This window comes from Vanessa atalanta, chromosome 6 (assembly GCF_905147765.1).
Source record: "Vanessa atalanta chromosome 6, ilVanAtal1.2, whole genome shotgun sequence".
Taxonomy (NCBI): Eukaryota; Metazoa; Arthropoda; class Insecta; order Lepidoptera; family Nymphalidae; genus Vanessa; species Vanessa atalanta.
In genome coordinates, this window is record NC_061876.1 from 5,496,272 (window position 1) to 5,508,941 (window position 12,670).

Sequence of the window (12,670 nt, forward strand, 5' to 3'; positions counted from 1 at the left end):
ACTAAATAAGCTAAAAACGTTCACGTGTAGAGCTCTTTCCCTTCGGACTTCGGACCAGTTTTTATTCCGATTTTCAACATAATGAACCCAGATAGTTTTTTTTAATAAAAATATCAATATTACCTACTTTTATTTGGATGTAATTCTAGTTAATTACACCCAAAGAAAAGTACTTCAATTTTGTTAGATCCTTACTTTTGAAATTACTTTTATTAGTATACTTTAAATTCCATATTAAAATGTATTTTACAATATATATAATTTAATGCGCGATATTTATATAACGAGTTCCGTCGTGGTACCGACGTAGCAGACGCCACGTAAAACCAACGACGTGTTTATTGTACCAGTAAATGAACGTCAAATTATACAAATCAACAAGTTTGCAAAGTAAGTACCGTATGAACTCATTGAACAACAACAGCAAAATGGGGCCGAAACTTGCCTGTTGAATAGACACGGAGGAGATTGCAAATCGGATTGCTACTTGTGATGAAAATTTAATCTTATATGACAATTATTGAAAACGTTCATCACAGCACTTGGATATAGGGGACGAAGCTAGATAATGTCTCAAATTGATTGACTCACTGATTGTTTCAAAATATTATGCCACTTATAATTGTAATTATATGATGAAACTATGCCGACATTGTTCTTATATCTTCTTAAAACCTTTTTTTTTCACAACAGCTAAAACTTTTAGACAAGCACAGGTACAGGTACTCGGGTACCCAAGTACCCTGGGGATATTAGGAATAGGAGTAAGAATCCCACATAACCGGATTATGTGGGATTCCTCAGTCACTAAAACCTCTGCTTTGACTGTCTGCTACACAGCGGACGGCGGACTGTCTGAAAAATACAGGTGTGACGCCCAAAACACTTATCAGACCTTATTTTAACTGATTTCCATTTAGTTTTTCGAAAATTAGATATCACCACGATAAGTGTAGACCATAAAAATTTTTTAACAAGTTTATTAGTCAAAGATAAAATTTCATAAAGATATTCTGTTTTTTTTTTCAACTAAATATTTAACTGCCCCTTAACTCTTTACTTGCCGATTTAGATGTTATACCACATTTTAGAACACCCACCGTTTTTATAGACGCATTCGTCGGCGGAGTGGCGAGTCACCAAATGCACTTGAAACAAATAAAAATTATAATAACTAGAAGCAAAAAATAAATAGCCCATAATTTACTCAGTGATAATGCTATAAAAAGAGCTATACTTTGTTTCGTTGTGTTCCAGTTGTGAGTGAGGCACTGTAACAACAGACACAAGGTACATAATTACTTAGTTCCTAAGATTGGTGACAAAATTCCGCCACTGTCTATACGCGGTGTTGACCATTTATCATCAAGCGGCAAATTTGCCCGCCGGCCCGCCTATTTCATAAAAAAAAAAATTGCTCTATGGATTGTCCATGAATGCTTTTTATTTAATACATTAAAATTTGTTTAGAGTTTAAAACATTTTTTTTTTAATATTAAAATTAGCAAATAATAAAACTACAAAATATAAAGAGAAAAAAACGCATTATTGTTACGTTACGCCAAGTGTAGTACCGTCATAGGATGGATTATATGACTCGCATCCAAAGCTGTCATCTATTATTATTATTATTATTATGTTTATGGCATCTGTCAATAGGTTGACAATTCTGCCAGTGTCAGGGTTGAAAAATACACGTGGTTGCTTAAAACAGCACTTTTTCGTTCTGCCAAATGACCAGTAGCACGATCTAAAACAAACAGGACATCACAATATAATATATTAACACCAACACCAACTAAGATATAAAATAATAAAACTACCTACATAAATATACTTATTCTATAAATAATATATACTTAAACTTATTCAAAGTTTAATGTTATATCTTTCAATATATTTAAATAAAATAGTTATAATAGAGATTTCTGAAGAAGACAAAATACAGGACATGTTGAAAGGGCGAGGGAAAGTAGGAGGAAGAACATCATACAGTGAAACAGGAAATCTGGTGCAATCAAAGAAAATATGTTCAACGGTACCCTCATCAAGGCCACATTCACACAAAGAGTGATCCCGAACCCTGATTTTCGATAGAAAATGAGGGCTGCAGTTATGCCCAAGACGCAACCGAATTATTGTCGAAGTAGAAAATTTAGAGCAGTTACGGAACTCAGAAAACCAGGGTTTTAATGGAATATTAGGTTGCAAACTGCCATAAAATTTACCTTTTACATGACGGGTAAAGTTCCATACATCATTCCAGCGCTTATTCAGATCAATTTTAGCGAGAGAACGTAAATCTTGGGCAAAACAGTTAGCATAAGTCTCCGTACCATTGCGAATAGACCACTTAGCACATATATCAGCCTGTTCATTGCCAGAAATCCCGGAGTGGCCAGGAATCCAAGCAAGGGCTACCTCAATTCCAGCAGAGTGACACTTAAAAAGAAGTTCCCGAGTTTTGAGGTTAATTGGGTGAACATCTCTAGAACGTAAGGGAAATTTTAAAATATCTTCTAAACAACTGCGACTATCAGTGAAAATTATAGTTTTATTAAGGTTGTGGGATTCTACCAGGGATACAGCTTCATAAATAGCTATTGTTTCTCCAGAAAAAATAGATGTCTTGGGAGAGCATTTAAAACTAAGGGTCAGCTTCATGTCAGGAACCCACACCGCTGAACCCACAGGGTCATCTGCAGATAGTTTAGAGGCGTCTGTAAATATAGTTCGCCACCCGGGAAACTGTTCATTTAAGAGGTTTTTAAACCGAACGTTGGCTCCAGGATCTTCTTTATTAATACCAAAATATGTAATTACATTGGGCCTAAAAACAAGTGCATCAAAAGGGACAGCAAACAAAGGATTACCAGGAAATTGAAAAAGAGGAGATGCTGCAATAAATTTTTCATAACTTTTGAAAAGGCAAGGAGCTTCTTTATGAGTCCAATAAGTTGAAGATGGAATAAAATTTGAAAGGTGACAAAGAGAAGTAAGTAATGGGTGGCAAGAATTTTGAACAGCTTTGTAGAGGAATCTATCACAAAGATATTGTCTACGAAGAAATAAGGGAGGATCGAGACATTCTACTTGGAGAGCTTTTATGGGGGAGGACTTCATGGCACCACAAATGATGCGGAGACACTTAGCTTGAATTTTGTCCCAATCGGCTAAAGCAGATTTATTACACGGTTCAAGCAAGAATGACCCGTAATCAAAATGAATCCGAACAATGGCGTTATAAAGGAGTTTCTGAGTGTAGGGATGAGAACCCCACCACACACCTGAAAGAGACCTCAAAACATTTACACCAAGCTCACATTTTTCCTTAATGTAATTAAGATGGACCGTGCCAGTCATACGAGAGTCAAAGTATACCCCCAAAAATTTTACGTTATTTTTTACTTGGATGGTCTCATTTTCCAGAATAATATCAACATCTGGTATCAATCTTTTTCTGGAAAACACCACTGCAGAGCTTTTGGGACCAGACAGAGATAAGCCATGATCCTCTAGCCAGATATAAAGATTTTGTATAGCAGAATTAAGGCGAACAGAGCAATCGTCGATAGATTCTGAGGCGTAATATAGGGCTATATCATCTGCGTATTGTAATATGTTACAATTGGATGAACAAGAAGAGTCAAGTTCAGAAGTATATAAACTATAGAGAATGGGACTTAAAACTGATCCCTGTGGTAACCCCTTCCATACTATTCTTGGGGGATGCATAGTACCTTGGACTCGAACAGAAATATAACGTTGCATGAAAAGGTTACATATAACATTAATCATCCTCGCGGGAAGACTCAGCTGGAGCATTTTCTGCCTGAGTAGCGGGAGGAGAACATTATCATAGGCTGAAGTGACGTCAAGAAAGACACCAACAAGATGGTGTCCCCTTGAGAGGGCCAGGCGAATTTCCGAAGAGAACACGCTCAGGCTGTCCATCGTGCCCATACCTTTTCTAAACCCAAACTGCGATTTTGGCAAGATATTCCTGCTTTCAAGAATCCATTCTAATCTATTTTTTATTAAGTGTTCCATAATTTTGGCCAGAACTGACGATAAGGCAATAGGACGATAGGAGGAGGGATCTTTAGGATCTTTATGAGGTTTAAGGATAGGAATGATGATTTGATGTTTCCATGACTCAGGAACAAACCCAGTTTCATAAATTTTGTTAAGAATAGAGAGTAAAATTAATTTTGAACAGTCAGAACATTTCTTTAGAAAGGAGTAAGGAATACCATCAATACCAGGGGAGGAGTCGTGGAGATTGTCTAAAACAGAGCAGAGCTCATCACGTGTAAAAGGATCATCCATTCGATCATAGGAAGGAGGAGAAGGGGAAGATGAAGGAAAACAATTTTCAGGAGGAACAAAAGGTGGAGCCAGTCTATCCAAAAAATCATAGAGCCAGACAGAAGGGTCGTTAGAAACAGGATTGCTATCACTGAAAGAACCTCGGAAGTTTTTAATTTTTTTCCAAACAAGTGAAAAAGGGGTTCGGGGAGAAAGACTCTCACAGAAACGAAACCAGCCGTTACGTTTCTTCAAGGATAATTCCCTTTTTGATTTGGCATTTGTACTTTGAAAATTTAAGTAGTTTTCTAAAGACGGAAATTCCATAAAGACCTCTTCCATCTCATCCCGTTTGCGGATGATTTCCGTGCATTCATAATCCCACCAAGGGGGGGAAGGTATGAAATCTTTAGGAGACTTTTTAATTGGGATGAATTGATTGGCCGAATTTAATAAAGCAGAAATAAAATCATTATAAGTTTGTAAAAAGTTTTCAACAGTTATTACAGGAAATTGATCTGTCTGGCTTGTAACGCATTGCTGAAATTCTGCCCACTTAGCCTTCGAGATACGAAACTTTAAGAGAGGAGGAAATGGCATAGGCGAGACAGGAACAGTATGGGATAAGGAGATAAGAATGGGGAGATGATCACTACCATATGAGCAGGATAATACCTTCCAGTTACACTGAGAGGCCAGATTGGGAGACGTTAAGGACAAGTCAACACAACTGGGATTCTGAGATGGAGGAGTTCTTCTAGTAGGCGAGCCATCATTTAATAAACAAAGGTTATTATTATCAAACAAATCAATGAGGTGAGCAGAAGGGTATTCACACTGAAGGGAACCCCACATAGTATGATGGCAGTTGAAGTCACCTACAACAACTAAAGGGATAGGAAGAGTTAAGAGGATAGAGCTTAATTCAGAAATAATGGAAGAATTAGGAGAAGGAATATAAATTGACACGAAGGTTGTATTTATAGCCCTGACGGCTACAATATTAAAAGAGGGAGAGTGGTGAGGGAGAGGAATCAATGAATAGATAAGGGATTGTTTAAGAAGAAGGGCACTTCCATCCCATCCACTAACATGATCATCGCGGAGACATGAATATCCAGGAATCCGAAAACGAGAACCCGGCTTTAACCATGTCTCCGAGATGGCCAAAATATGAGGATGGTAGGAGGTAATTAGAGAGATGATTTCATGTTTTTTATGTCTAATGCTCTTGCAATTCCATTGGAGAATTGTCGCCATTTTTATTAAAAGAATAAGGAGTGAACTGATTAAGTTTTTCAGTGACAGTGTACGGTAAACTGATATTATGCTTGGTAATGATATCGATTAAAGAAAGCAAAAGTTGGATGATATTGGATAAATCAGGATTTTGTTTAGAATTATCTGAAGTTATAAGAGCACAGCCATTAGGCTGGGAAGATTTTGGAGAACTAACTAGGGCAGAGTGAGCTTCTTTATCGAATCCCTTACTAAGGGGAGGGCGAGGTCGTTGGTTGAGAAGAACAGTTTTCCGTTGGGATGAAACAGGAGGGATTAGAGGGCTGGAGATTTCATAAATAGGAGTGAGAGGGCTCATCGTAGGGCGAGTGGGAGTGGACATAGAGTTGGGAGGAGAACGTGCGGAGTCAGCAAAAGAGCGACGGGTAGGGCGAAAACGGAGAGAGGCTTCATTGTATGGGATATTTTCCTCTGACATCACAATTTTTATCTGTTTCTGTCTCATATGTTCTGGGCAATTGGGGTCAGTAGCCAGATGTGGACCTGAGCAAGACAGACATGTAGCCTCACAATGGGGTACTTTACAGGAACGTCCATGATGAGGTTGAGCACACACAAAGCACCTTGGCTTGGACCTGCATTTATCTTGAGTGTGCCCAAAGCGACAGCAATTGTTGCATTGGATAGTGGGAAGGGAGTAGAGGGATACTGGAAGTGAAGTGTAACAACAAAAGATTCTCTCAGGTAAGGTTTGACCTAAAAATGTCACAACGACTGTTTGAGTAGGTAACCATTCAGTTTTACCGTCAGTAACAGATTTTCGGTTCAACCGTCTTGCTTTTATAGCCCGGCAACCAGGGGTGTAGCATTCGATACTACTCAGAAACTCCTCCATAGACCAGTCGATGGGAATTTGCTTCACAATACCCATTCGGGTAATGTGAAAAGCTGGGATAATTATTTTGTAATTATGCTCCTGGAACAATGGACTGTCAATGAAATTATTGGCAGAAGAAGCATTCTCAAATTCAACAACAACACGGTTGCGTCCTGCTGATTTAATTCCTCCCTTGAGAACACCAGAAACCTTGCTTCTGTAAATAATTTGAGCAAATTTAAGTAAATTAATCGTATAACCAGCTGATGGGTCGGGTTCCACTCGTGAGGCGTGGACAATAAAAGGGCCTTGATCGGAGTCGTTATACTTCAATTTAGTACCGCTAAATTCGGGGAGTGTGAATGTGTGTTGAATCGAAGCGCTAGGGGGAGAGGAAGCATCCCGTTTGTTTAGAATACTCTCTGCAGCGGTTTGAGAGCGTTTGGCAGCCTTTAGGACTTTTTTGGAGTCTTCTCTGATTATAGATTCACTAGACATCACACAATCATGACTTATGGAGTCACCTCCGCCCCCATCCGGGGGCTCCTCAGATTCCATCACCAACTACTAAATTATTAAAAAAAACACTTACCTCACAACAAGTAATAACGCAGGACAACACAAATATTAGTGGAACTAAGCAATATTAGTACAAAAAACCTAATTTAGAAATCGCGCACGTGTAGTAAACAATACCACAGACCTCCTATTCAAATTATGTGTTTTTTTATTAAAACTTTGTTTGACATTTCAATTTCCAATCAAGCTGTCATCTATAGGTTATAAGCAAATAAAAATGACAGAATTGAATTGCTACCAATATCACGATTGTATATTATTTACATTAGAGATTCAAGAAACTGTTAGTATCGATTTTTATTAATACTAAATTATACATGAAGTTGAATTTCTAAAACTACGATTTTAAAAGAAAATGGTACGAAGACAACGCGATCAAAGTACCACGGAGGATGAAATAGTCATCGGTAAAGACATTACTTTAGTATTTTATTGAAAAAAAAAGTAACACACCATTTAAACTCAACAATGTAACAATTTTTTAGATACTTCTCCACAAAAGAAACATAAACGTCATAAACATAAAAAACACAAAAAACGAAAGTTCGACAACGATTATGATAGTGATAGTTCAATTGATGTCGCCTATGAGGAGGGTTTAGATAAATCTTTTAAAATGAAGTCCAAAAAAGAACTCCCAAGTACATCAGCAGCCGACCTTCTTAAAGCCCAAACTGTTAAGTCATCTTCGGATTCTCGAAAGTCAATGCCAGGATCGTCATCAAGCACCCCACCAAAGGTGTCCTCAAAAAAGAAGAAAACAAAAGGTCGTGATAGTGGAACTTCAAGTGAAGAGGAACGATGGCTTGATGCAATAAAATCTGGAAAACTTGAAGAGGTATTTTTAAAATACACTGTTATTTCAATTTATTTTTCACTACTTTATATAATTTGTTTAATTACAGGTTGATGAGGAATTAAAGAAAATTAAACCTAAAGATCCTAAAATGATGACTGCTAGACAAAGAGCCATGTATGAAAGAGGCACTGATAAAGAAACAAGTCCTGGTAGGGAGGTTTTGCTTGCACTACCATCAGGCTATAAAGAAAAAGTCATGACAGCTGAAGCCATACAAAAAGCTGCATTAAAATCACAGAAGCGAAAACAATTAGCCGATGAAAAGAGGGAAAAAGACAAAAAGAAAACTATGGACCGGCTACTTAAGAAACAAGAATCTAAAAACCTTAAAAATTCCCAAAGGGGGAAACCAATAAGGAAATGGGAGCCTATGATAGTGTACAAAAATAGAGATAATGATATATCACTGTCTCTTCCACCGGGTATACCATTCCCTTTAGAAAACAAACCACCAATAGATGCCCCAAAACCAACAATGTGTGGGGTTGATGGATGTAATCAAATAAAAAAATACAACTGTTCCAAAACAGATGTACCATTATGTAGTCTAGAATGTTATAAAAAAAATTTACTTGCAAATGAACGTCAATAAAGTGACCTATAAAAAGGTGTTATCTTATTTTGATTTTAATAATAAAAATTTTAAACTGCTAGGGGTTAATTTCCTTACTATTATTATAATGTTGACATCGACTACATAAAGTTAAATAATTACTTACTGTAATGTGTAATATTCATGAGGTAAATTTGTATAAAGAAATCATTGGGTGTGGCAAAAATCTGATACCAAATGGTCAGTGTCCGAAAATGGACACAAATGACAACAAACCATGAAAGATAGTCACAATGAATGTAATGTAACCTAAATCTATCCTATCTACATAATAAGACTTACCTCTTTCTGTATAACAAGTATAAACTCAAAAGAAACTACTTGGGGATATTCCATCTGTGTATTTGAAAAAATTGTAAAAATCATTCAATAATTGAATTCCTGTTTGACATACATTTAAACTAGTGTATTTGCAAAATAGATTATCATAAAAATTATACATATATTTCGAAATAACGAATAAGAAATAGGTATTTGGACAGATGGTATGCATTACTAAAATAAAACAACACTAATGTGACATCTAAACAGTGAGCATATATTTAAAAAGAGATAAACATTTATTAAGATGTTATACATAACTGATGTATTATTATTACTTTGTAGACACTTAGTTTTAATAAATTTAAACCTCAATCTAATGAAGTAAATTTTCTATGGTCAAATATATGAAATGACTTAGACACTTTTAAAGGTAAATATTTTAAATACAAAATTTAAGAGAGATATAAAGTCAATCTATCAACACTTTGTAACTTTAAATTGGAAAGGCTTAAAAATATGTCTTACAGGATAATAACAAATAAGTAATAGCCTCAAATCATTCCCACTGATATAAATATTCTCATTACAATAGAATTGGAACAATAAATATCAGACTAGACTCAGCTTTTTAACTAGTGGCATCAATAACATCTCATTTTAAACATGCATAATCATCAACTCAAAGCTTACTTGAGACCTCAAATTAGCAGTATATTATTTCAAAAATATTTATTAAATGTTTTCACTCGGAGATATAATATGTATTACAATAAAATTTAACACAACATCTGTGTCGAGATGTCTTTTTCTATAAAGGTCTTAAAGGTCTCAAGTTAACTTCCCCGCTATATCACAACTTAATGCTAAAGATACACATAAATACATTGAACATGCACCTTATATTTAATGCAAGAGGTCACTACTTGCCGCCGCACCTACGATCTACATCTTGGGAACATTTATCATGACTAATGCAAATTCAACTAACATACTATACATCACTAAAAAAGTAGTATTTAAAATAACTCAAGTTCAGTTCATAGTATAAATACATCTTTAAAAATTTGTAATCTCCATTTATCTGTTTTTAATTTTATGTTTTGGAATTTATCTCCATACTTAAGTGCACATACAATTACATTAAGATCATTCTAATAGAGTACTGCTAGAATAATTTAAATACATAGCCTAAATATAGACTTGGATCTAATTTTTAAAGACAACATCAATTTGGCATTTTATTGAGCTGTCAATGTGATAATTTTTTAATCTTATTCTATGAATAATGTACTATAAAGGTTGTACACAGTTCTCATGTTGAAATACTACTCAGCAAAGTTCTGTTATATAATACTCATTTATGAAATAAATATGCTTTTCAAGTATGAAGGAAATAGGACATATGTTTGAATTGGTAAAACATCAACTATCATTAAACATCCATAAACAAATACAATACTGCAATTTGAACAGAAATAATTTATGTACTCTTCTCATTAGGTAAATATTGTAAGAAGCATACATTTACACATGTAGGTCTAATAATGCTACCAGAAATATCTATATTACTGATACTAATAAATGATAGTATTTTAGTTCATGACTTGTTTTTTAAATCTTTTCCTTAAAAAGAGACACGATTACACTGTCTTGCAGGCTATTTTATTTAATTCACATATCATGAACTAAAACTTTGTTTAAAACATGTTTGTTCTTTTTCACTCATTCTGTTTTTATTTGTACACAAATGTGTATTGTCCATGTTTCCAACTTCTCAGAGTAAATGCTTCATTCACTTAATGTTCAAAACACCATTAGATAAGGAAGTCACAGAAAGTTGACTCACAGTGTAGACAATAGTTCAGTCAAATTTAAAATCCTAAGCATGGTAGCCAGCATAGTGGAAAGTAAAAACCGGCTTGGTATCAAACGTTTGTACGTTTGGAGCTCCGGAGGCGAGCCAAACCGGACTGTAACCGCTAAGATTGATTGTTCTGCTTATTTGACCTCAAACGAGCTAAGCCAGAGCGCTCTTCTTCTTCATCGCTTGTGCAAGACAGGCCACCAACAGCACCACGTGATGATGTGGCTTGAATCAAGTCTTGGTCAGGTCCATTTCTGCTTTCATACAGTAAAATGCCTAATGTTTCTTCATATATTCTGGCTTCAGGAAATTCCACTTTAGTATGTTTCTTATCAGTTGCGTAAACAATTGATGTACAGCAAACTTCAGCACACTTTTTGCCATGACCAAAGAAGGACCAGCAGCAGATTTCATTGGAGCCAATAACATCCTTTATAAAAAGGACACGCCCACTGAAGCGTAGAGATAGCTTGTCAAATAATTCAATATTTTTTAGCAAATTATCATCTGATGTGCTTGTATATGAGTACTTGTTGTTGTGTCTGTTGATCAGCAGCTTTACAACAGGCTGTGGGAAAAATGAGATAATTATTTTCAAAACTAATAATATTTATAGTATATGTTGCCATAAATATCATAATTCAATTATATTTTTAAATCATTAACTAATAATACAAACCTTAGAAGTTGACATAATAAGAAGTTGTTCTTCTTTATGTGATGTTATTAAAGGAACTCTGCATATTGGCTCTGCTTCTCTCTCTTTCTTACTTAGAGCTTGTTGGCATGAATCGGTGAGCTCTTCGATTAAGAAGTATTTAGCTTCAGCTAATAATTCCATTATTTCCCGAAAGGTATCAGGCAGTGCCACAGTTCCATCACGAAGATAATTCAGAATAGTACCAAAATGCTTGCCACAACGATCGATTAATATCCATCCTACAAAATTTAATATACGTAAATAAATATAACTAGATAGTTTAATAAATAATTGTGTTTGTAAAAAAATACAATTAGGTACCTTCTGAATCTGTAAGAACCTCCATTCTACCGCTAAACATTGTTCTCAGCATATTATCACTTTTGGTTAAAGTACCAATTGTAGTATAAAATAAAGTTCCACCTACGTTTAATTTTACATATTGCGATGGGCTACCCTTTATCAATGTTTTGTGATCGCCCGACATTTTATAACACTAATTTGTTGGATACCTTATAACACAAATAATGATAACACGTCAAATAATTACGTGTTGTGAAAATCACAAAATCTTAAGCTTAAATTATTATTTCAATCATTCTGTGAACAAAATTTTATTTAACAACGTTAGAATTATAGCCCTAATAAGCACCGCCAGGCGCCATTTATAAAATTTACATTTACCATCACAGATATTTGATAATCGATAAATATTAAATACAGATAAAAAAATACAATAAAAACGTAACAGAATATACACTAAGAAACAGAAAACTAAGTACGAATAAGTAATTTTGTATTTATGTAATGTATTAAAAAAATGTAACTATTCGAATTTACCATTAAATTTAATTATTAAATAATATGATATAAAATTTAAATGACTATAAAAGGTTTGACGTAAAACGTTTTTAAGATGTGTAATTTGTAAAGAATCCAATGAGTTTTAGAAAAATTCAAGTTATTTTAAAAGTACAATGCATTGTTGTTAGTTGCTAGCTAAAACCTAATGAGAAAACTAAGATTTCCACAAAATCAAGAATTTTAGTTTTTTTTACCTCTCTTTTTCTTGGATAACCGATATGACTTGTACCGATGACGGGTCTTGTTATATTATCTTACAAACCAGGACCAACTCACTCTTCAGCATTCTACGCTGGACACATCCAGCGGCATATGCTGGGTGGTGCTTCTGTCCACGCCACACCAATGACACATCAAGATGTTATTGTGAATTCTAAGCTGTTGGTAGAGATAAACGAAAACTATATTCGAGAATCGTGATAAAAGGATAAGATGGCGTAGGATTTTATCGGCTAATGAAAATCAAGGATGAAAACGGAAACGGAGAGTTCCTCCCACTTTAC

General features: G+C 35.0%; 3 protein-coding genes across 3 annotated transcripts; 1 reads left to right on the forward strand and 2 right to left on the reverse strand.

Annotated features, from left to right (window-relative positions):
- Positions 1 to 1,705: 1,705 nt before the first annotated feature.
- LOC125064678 lies at positions 1,706 to 6,993 on the reverse strand. The gene is made up of 5 exons (XM_047671845.1): positions 5,708 to 6,993; positions 5,135 to 5,388; positions 3,094 to 4,168; positions 2,257 to 2,442; positions 1,706 to 1,750 (listed from the first exon to the last, which is right to left on the reverse strand). Exons 1-5 carry the CDS (start codon positions 6,980 to 6,982, stop codon positions 1,706 to 1,708), a joined length of 2,835 nt encoding a protein of 944 aa, XP_047527801.1. The 5' UTR covers positions 6,983 to 6,993.
- A 243-nt stretch (positions 6,994 to 7,236) lies between these two features.
- LOC125064752 (INO80 complex subunit B) lies at positions 7,237 to 8,502 on the forward strand. The gene is made up of 3 exons (XM_047671953.1): positions 7,237 to 7,410; positions 7,489 to 7,841; positions 7,909 to 8,502. Exons 1-3 carry the CDS (start codon positions 7,359 to 7,361, stop codon positions 8,452 to 8,454), a joined length of 951 nt encoding a protein of 316 aa, XP_047527909.1. The 5' UTR covers positions 7,237 to 7,358; the 3' UTR covers positions 8,455 to 8,502.
- Positions 8,503 to 8,997: 495 nt separating this feature from the next.
- On the reverse strand, positions 8,998 to 11,982 carry LOC125064753 (BTB/POZ domain-containing adapter for CUL3-mediated RhoA degradation protein 3). The gene is made up of 3 exons (XM_047671954.1): positions 11,625 to 11,982; positions 11,283 to 11,542; positions 8,998 to 11,171 (listed from the first exon to the last, which is right to left on the reverse strand). The coding sequence occupies exons 1-3, from the start codon at positions 11,788 to 11,790 to the stop codon at positions 10,719 to 10,721; spliced, it is 879 nt and encodes a 292-aa protein (XP_047527910.1). The 5' UTR covers positions 11,791 to 11,982; the 3' UTR covers positions 8,998 to 10,718.
- Between the last annotated feature and the right edge of the window lie 688 nt (positions 11,983 to 12,670).

What these genes read in the sequence shown, in the direction of transcription:
- LOC125064678 (XM_047671845.1), bottom strand. Translation starts at nt 6,982, where the DNA reads ATGGAATCTGAGGAGCCCCCGGATGGGGGCGGAGGTGACTCCATAAGT. An exon ending in CTCTTATAACTTCAGATAAT is followed by an intron (nt 5,389 to 5,707) that starts TCTAAACAAAAT and finishes GTTAGTGGATGG; the next exon opens with GATGGAAGTGCCCTTCTTCT. An exon ending in TGAATAAGCGCTGGAATGAT is followed by an intron (nt 1,751 to 2,256) that starts GTATGGAACTTT and finishes TGTTTGTTTTAG; the next exon opens with ATCGTGCTACTGGTCATTTG.
- LOC125064752 (XM_047671953.1), top strand. Translation starts at nt 7,359, where the DNA reads ATGGTACGAAGACAACGCGATCAAAGTACCACGGAGGATGAAATAGTC. An exon ending in GGAGGATGAAATAGTCATCG is followed by an intron (nt 7,411 to 7,488) that starts GTAAAGACATTA and finishes ACAATTTTTTAG; the next exon opens with ATACTTCTCCACAAAAGAAA. An exon ending in AATCTGGAAAACTTGAAGAG is followed by an intron (nt 7,842 to 7,908) that starts GTATTTTTAAAA and finishes GTTTAATTACAG; the next exon opens with GTTGATGAGGAATTAAAGAA.
- LOC125064753 (XM_047671954.1), bottom strand. Translation starts at nt 11,790, where the DNA reads ATGTCGGGCGATCACAAAACATTGATAAAGGGTAGCCCATCGCAATAT. An exon ending in GGTTCTTACAGATTCAGAAG is followed by an intron (nt 11,543 to 11,624) that starts GTACCTAATTGT and finishes TAAATTTTGTAG; the next exon opens with GATGGATATTAATCGATCGT. An exon ending in TTATTATGTCAACTTCTAAG is followed by an intron (nt 11,172 to 11,282) that starts GTTTGTATTATT and finishes TTTTTCCCACAG; the next exon opens with CCTGTTGTAAAGCTGCTGAT.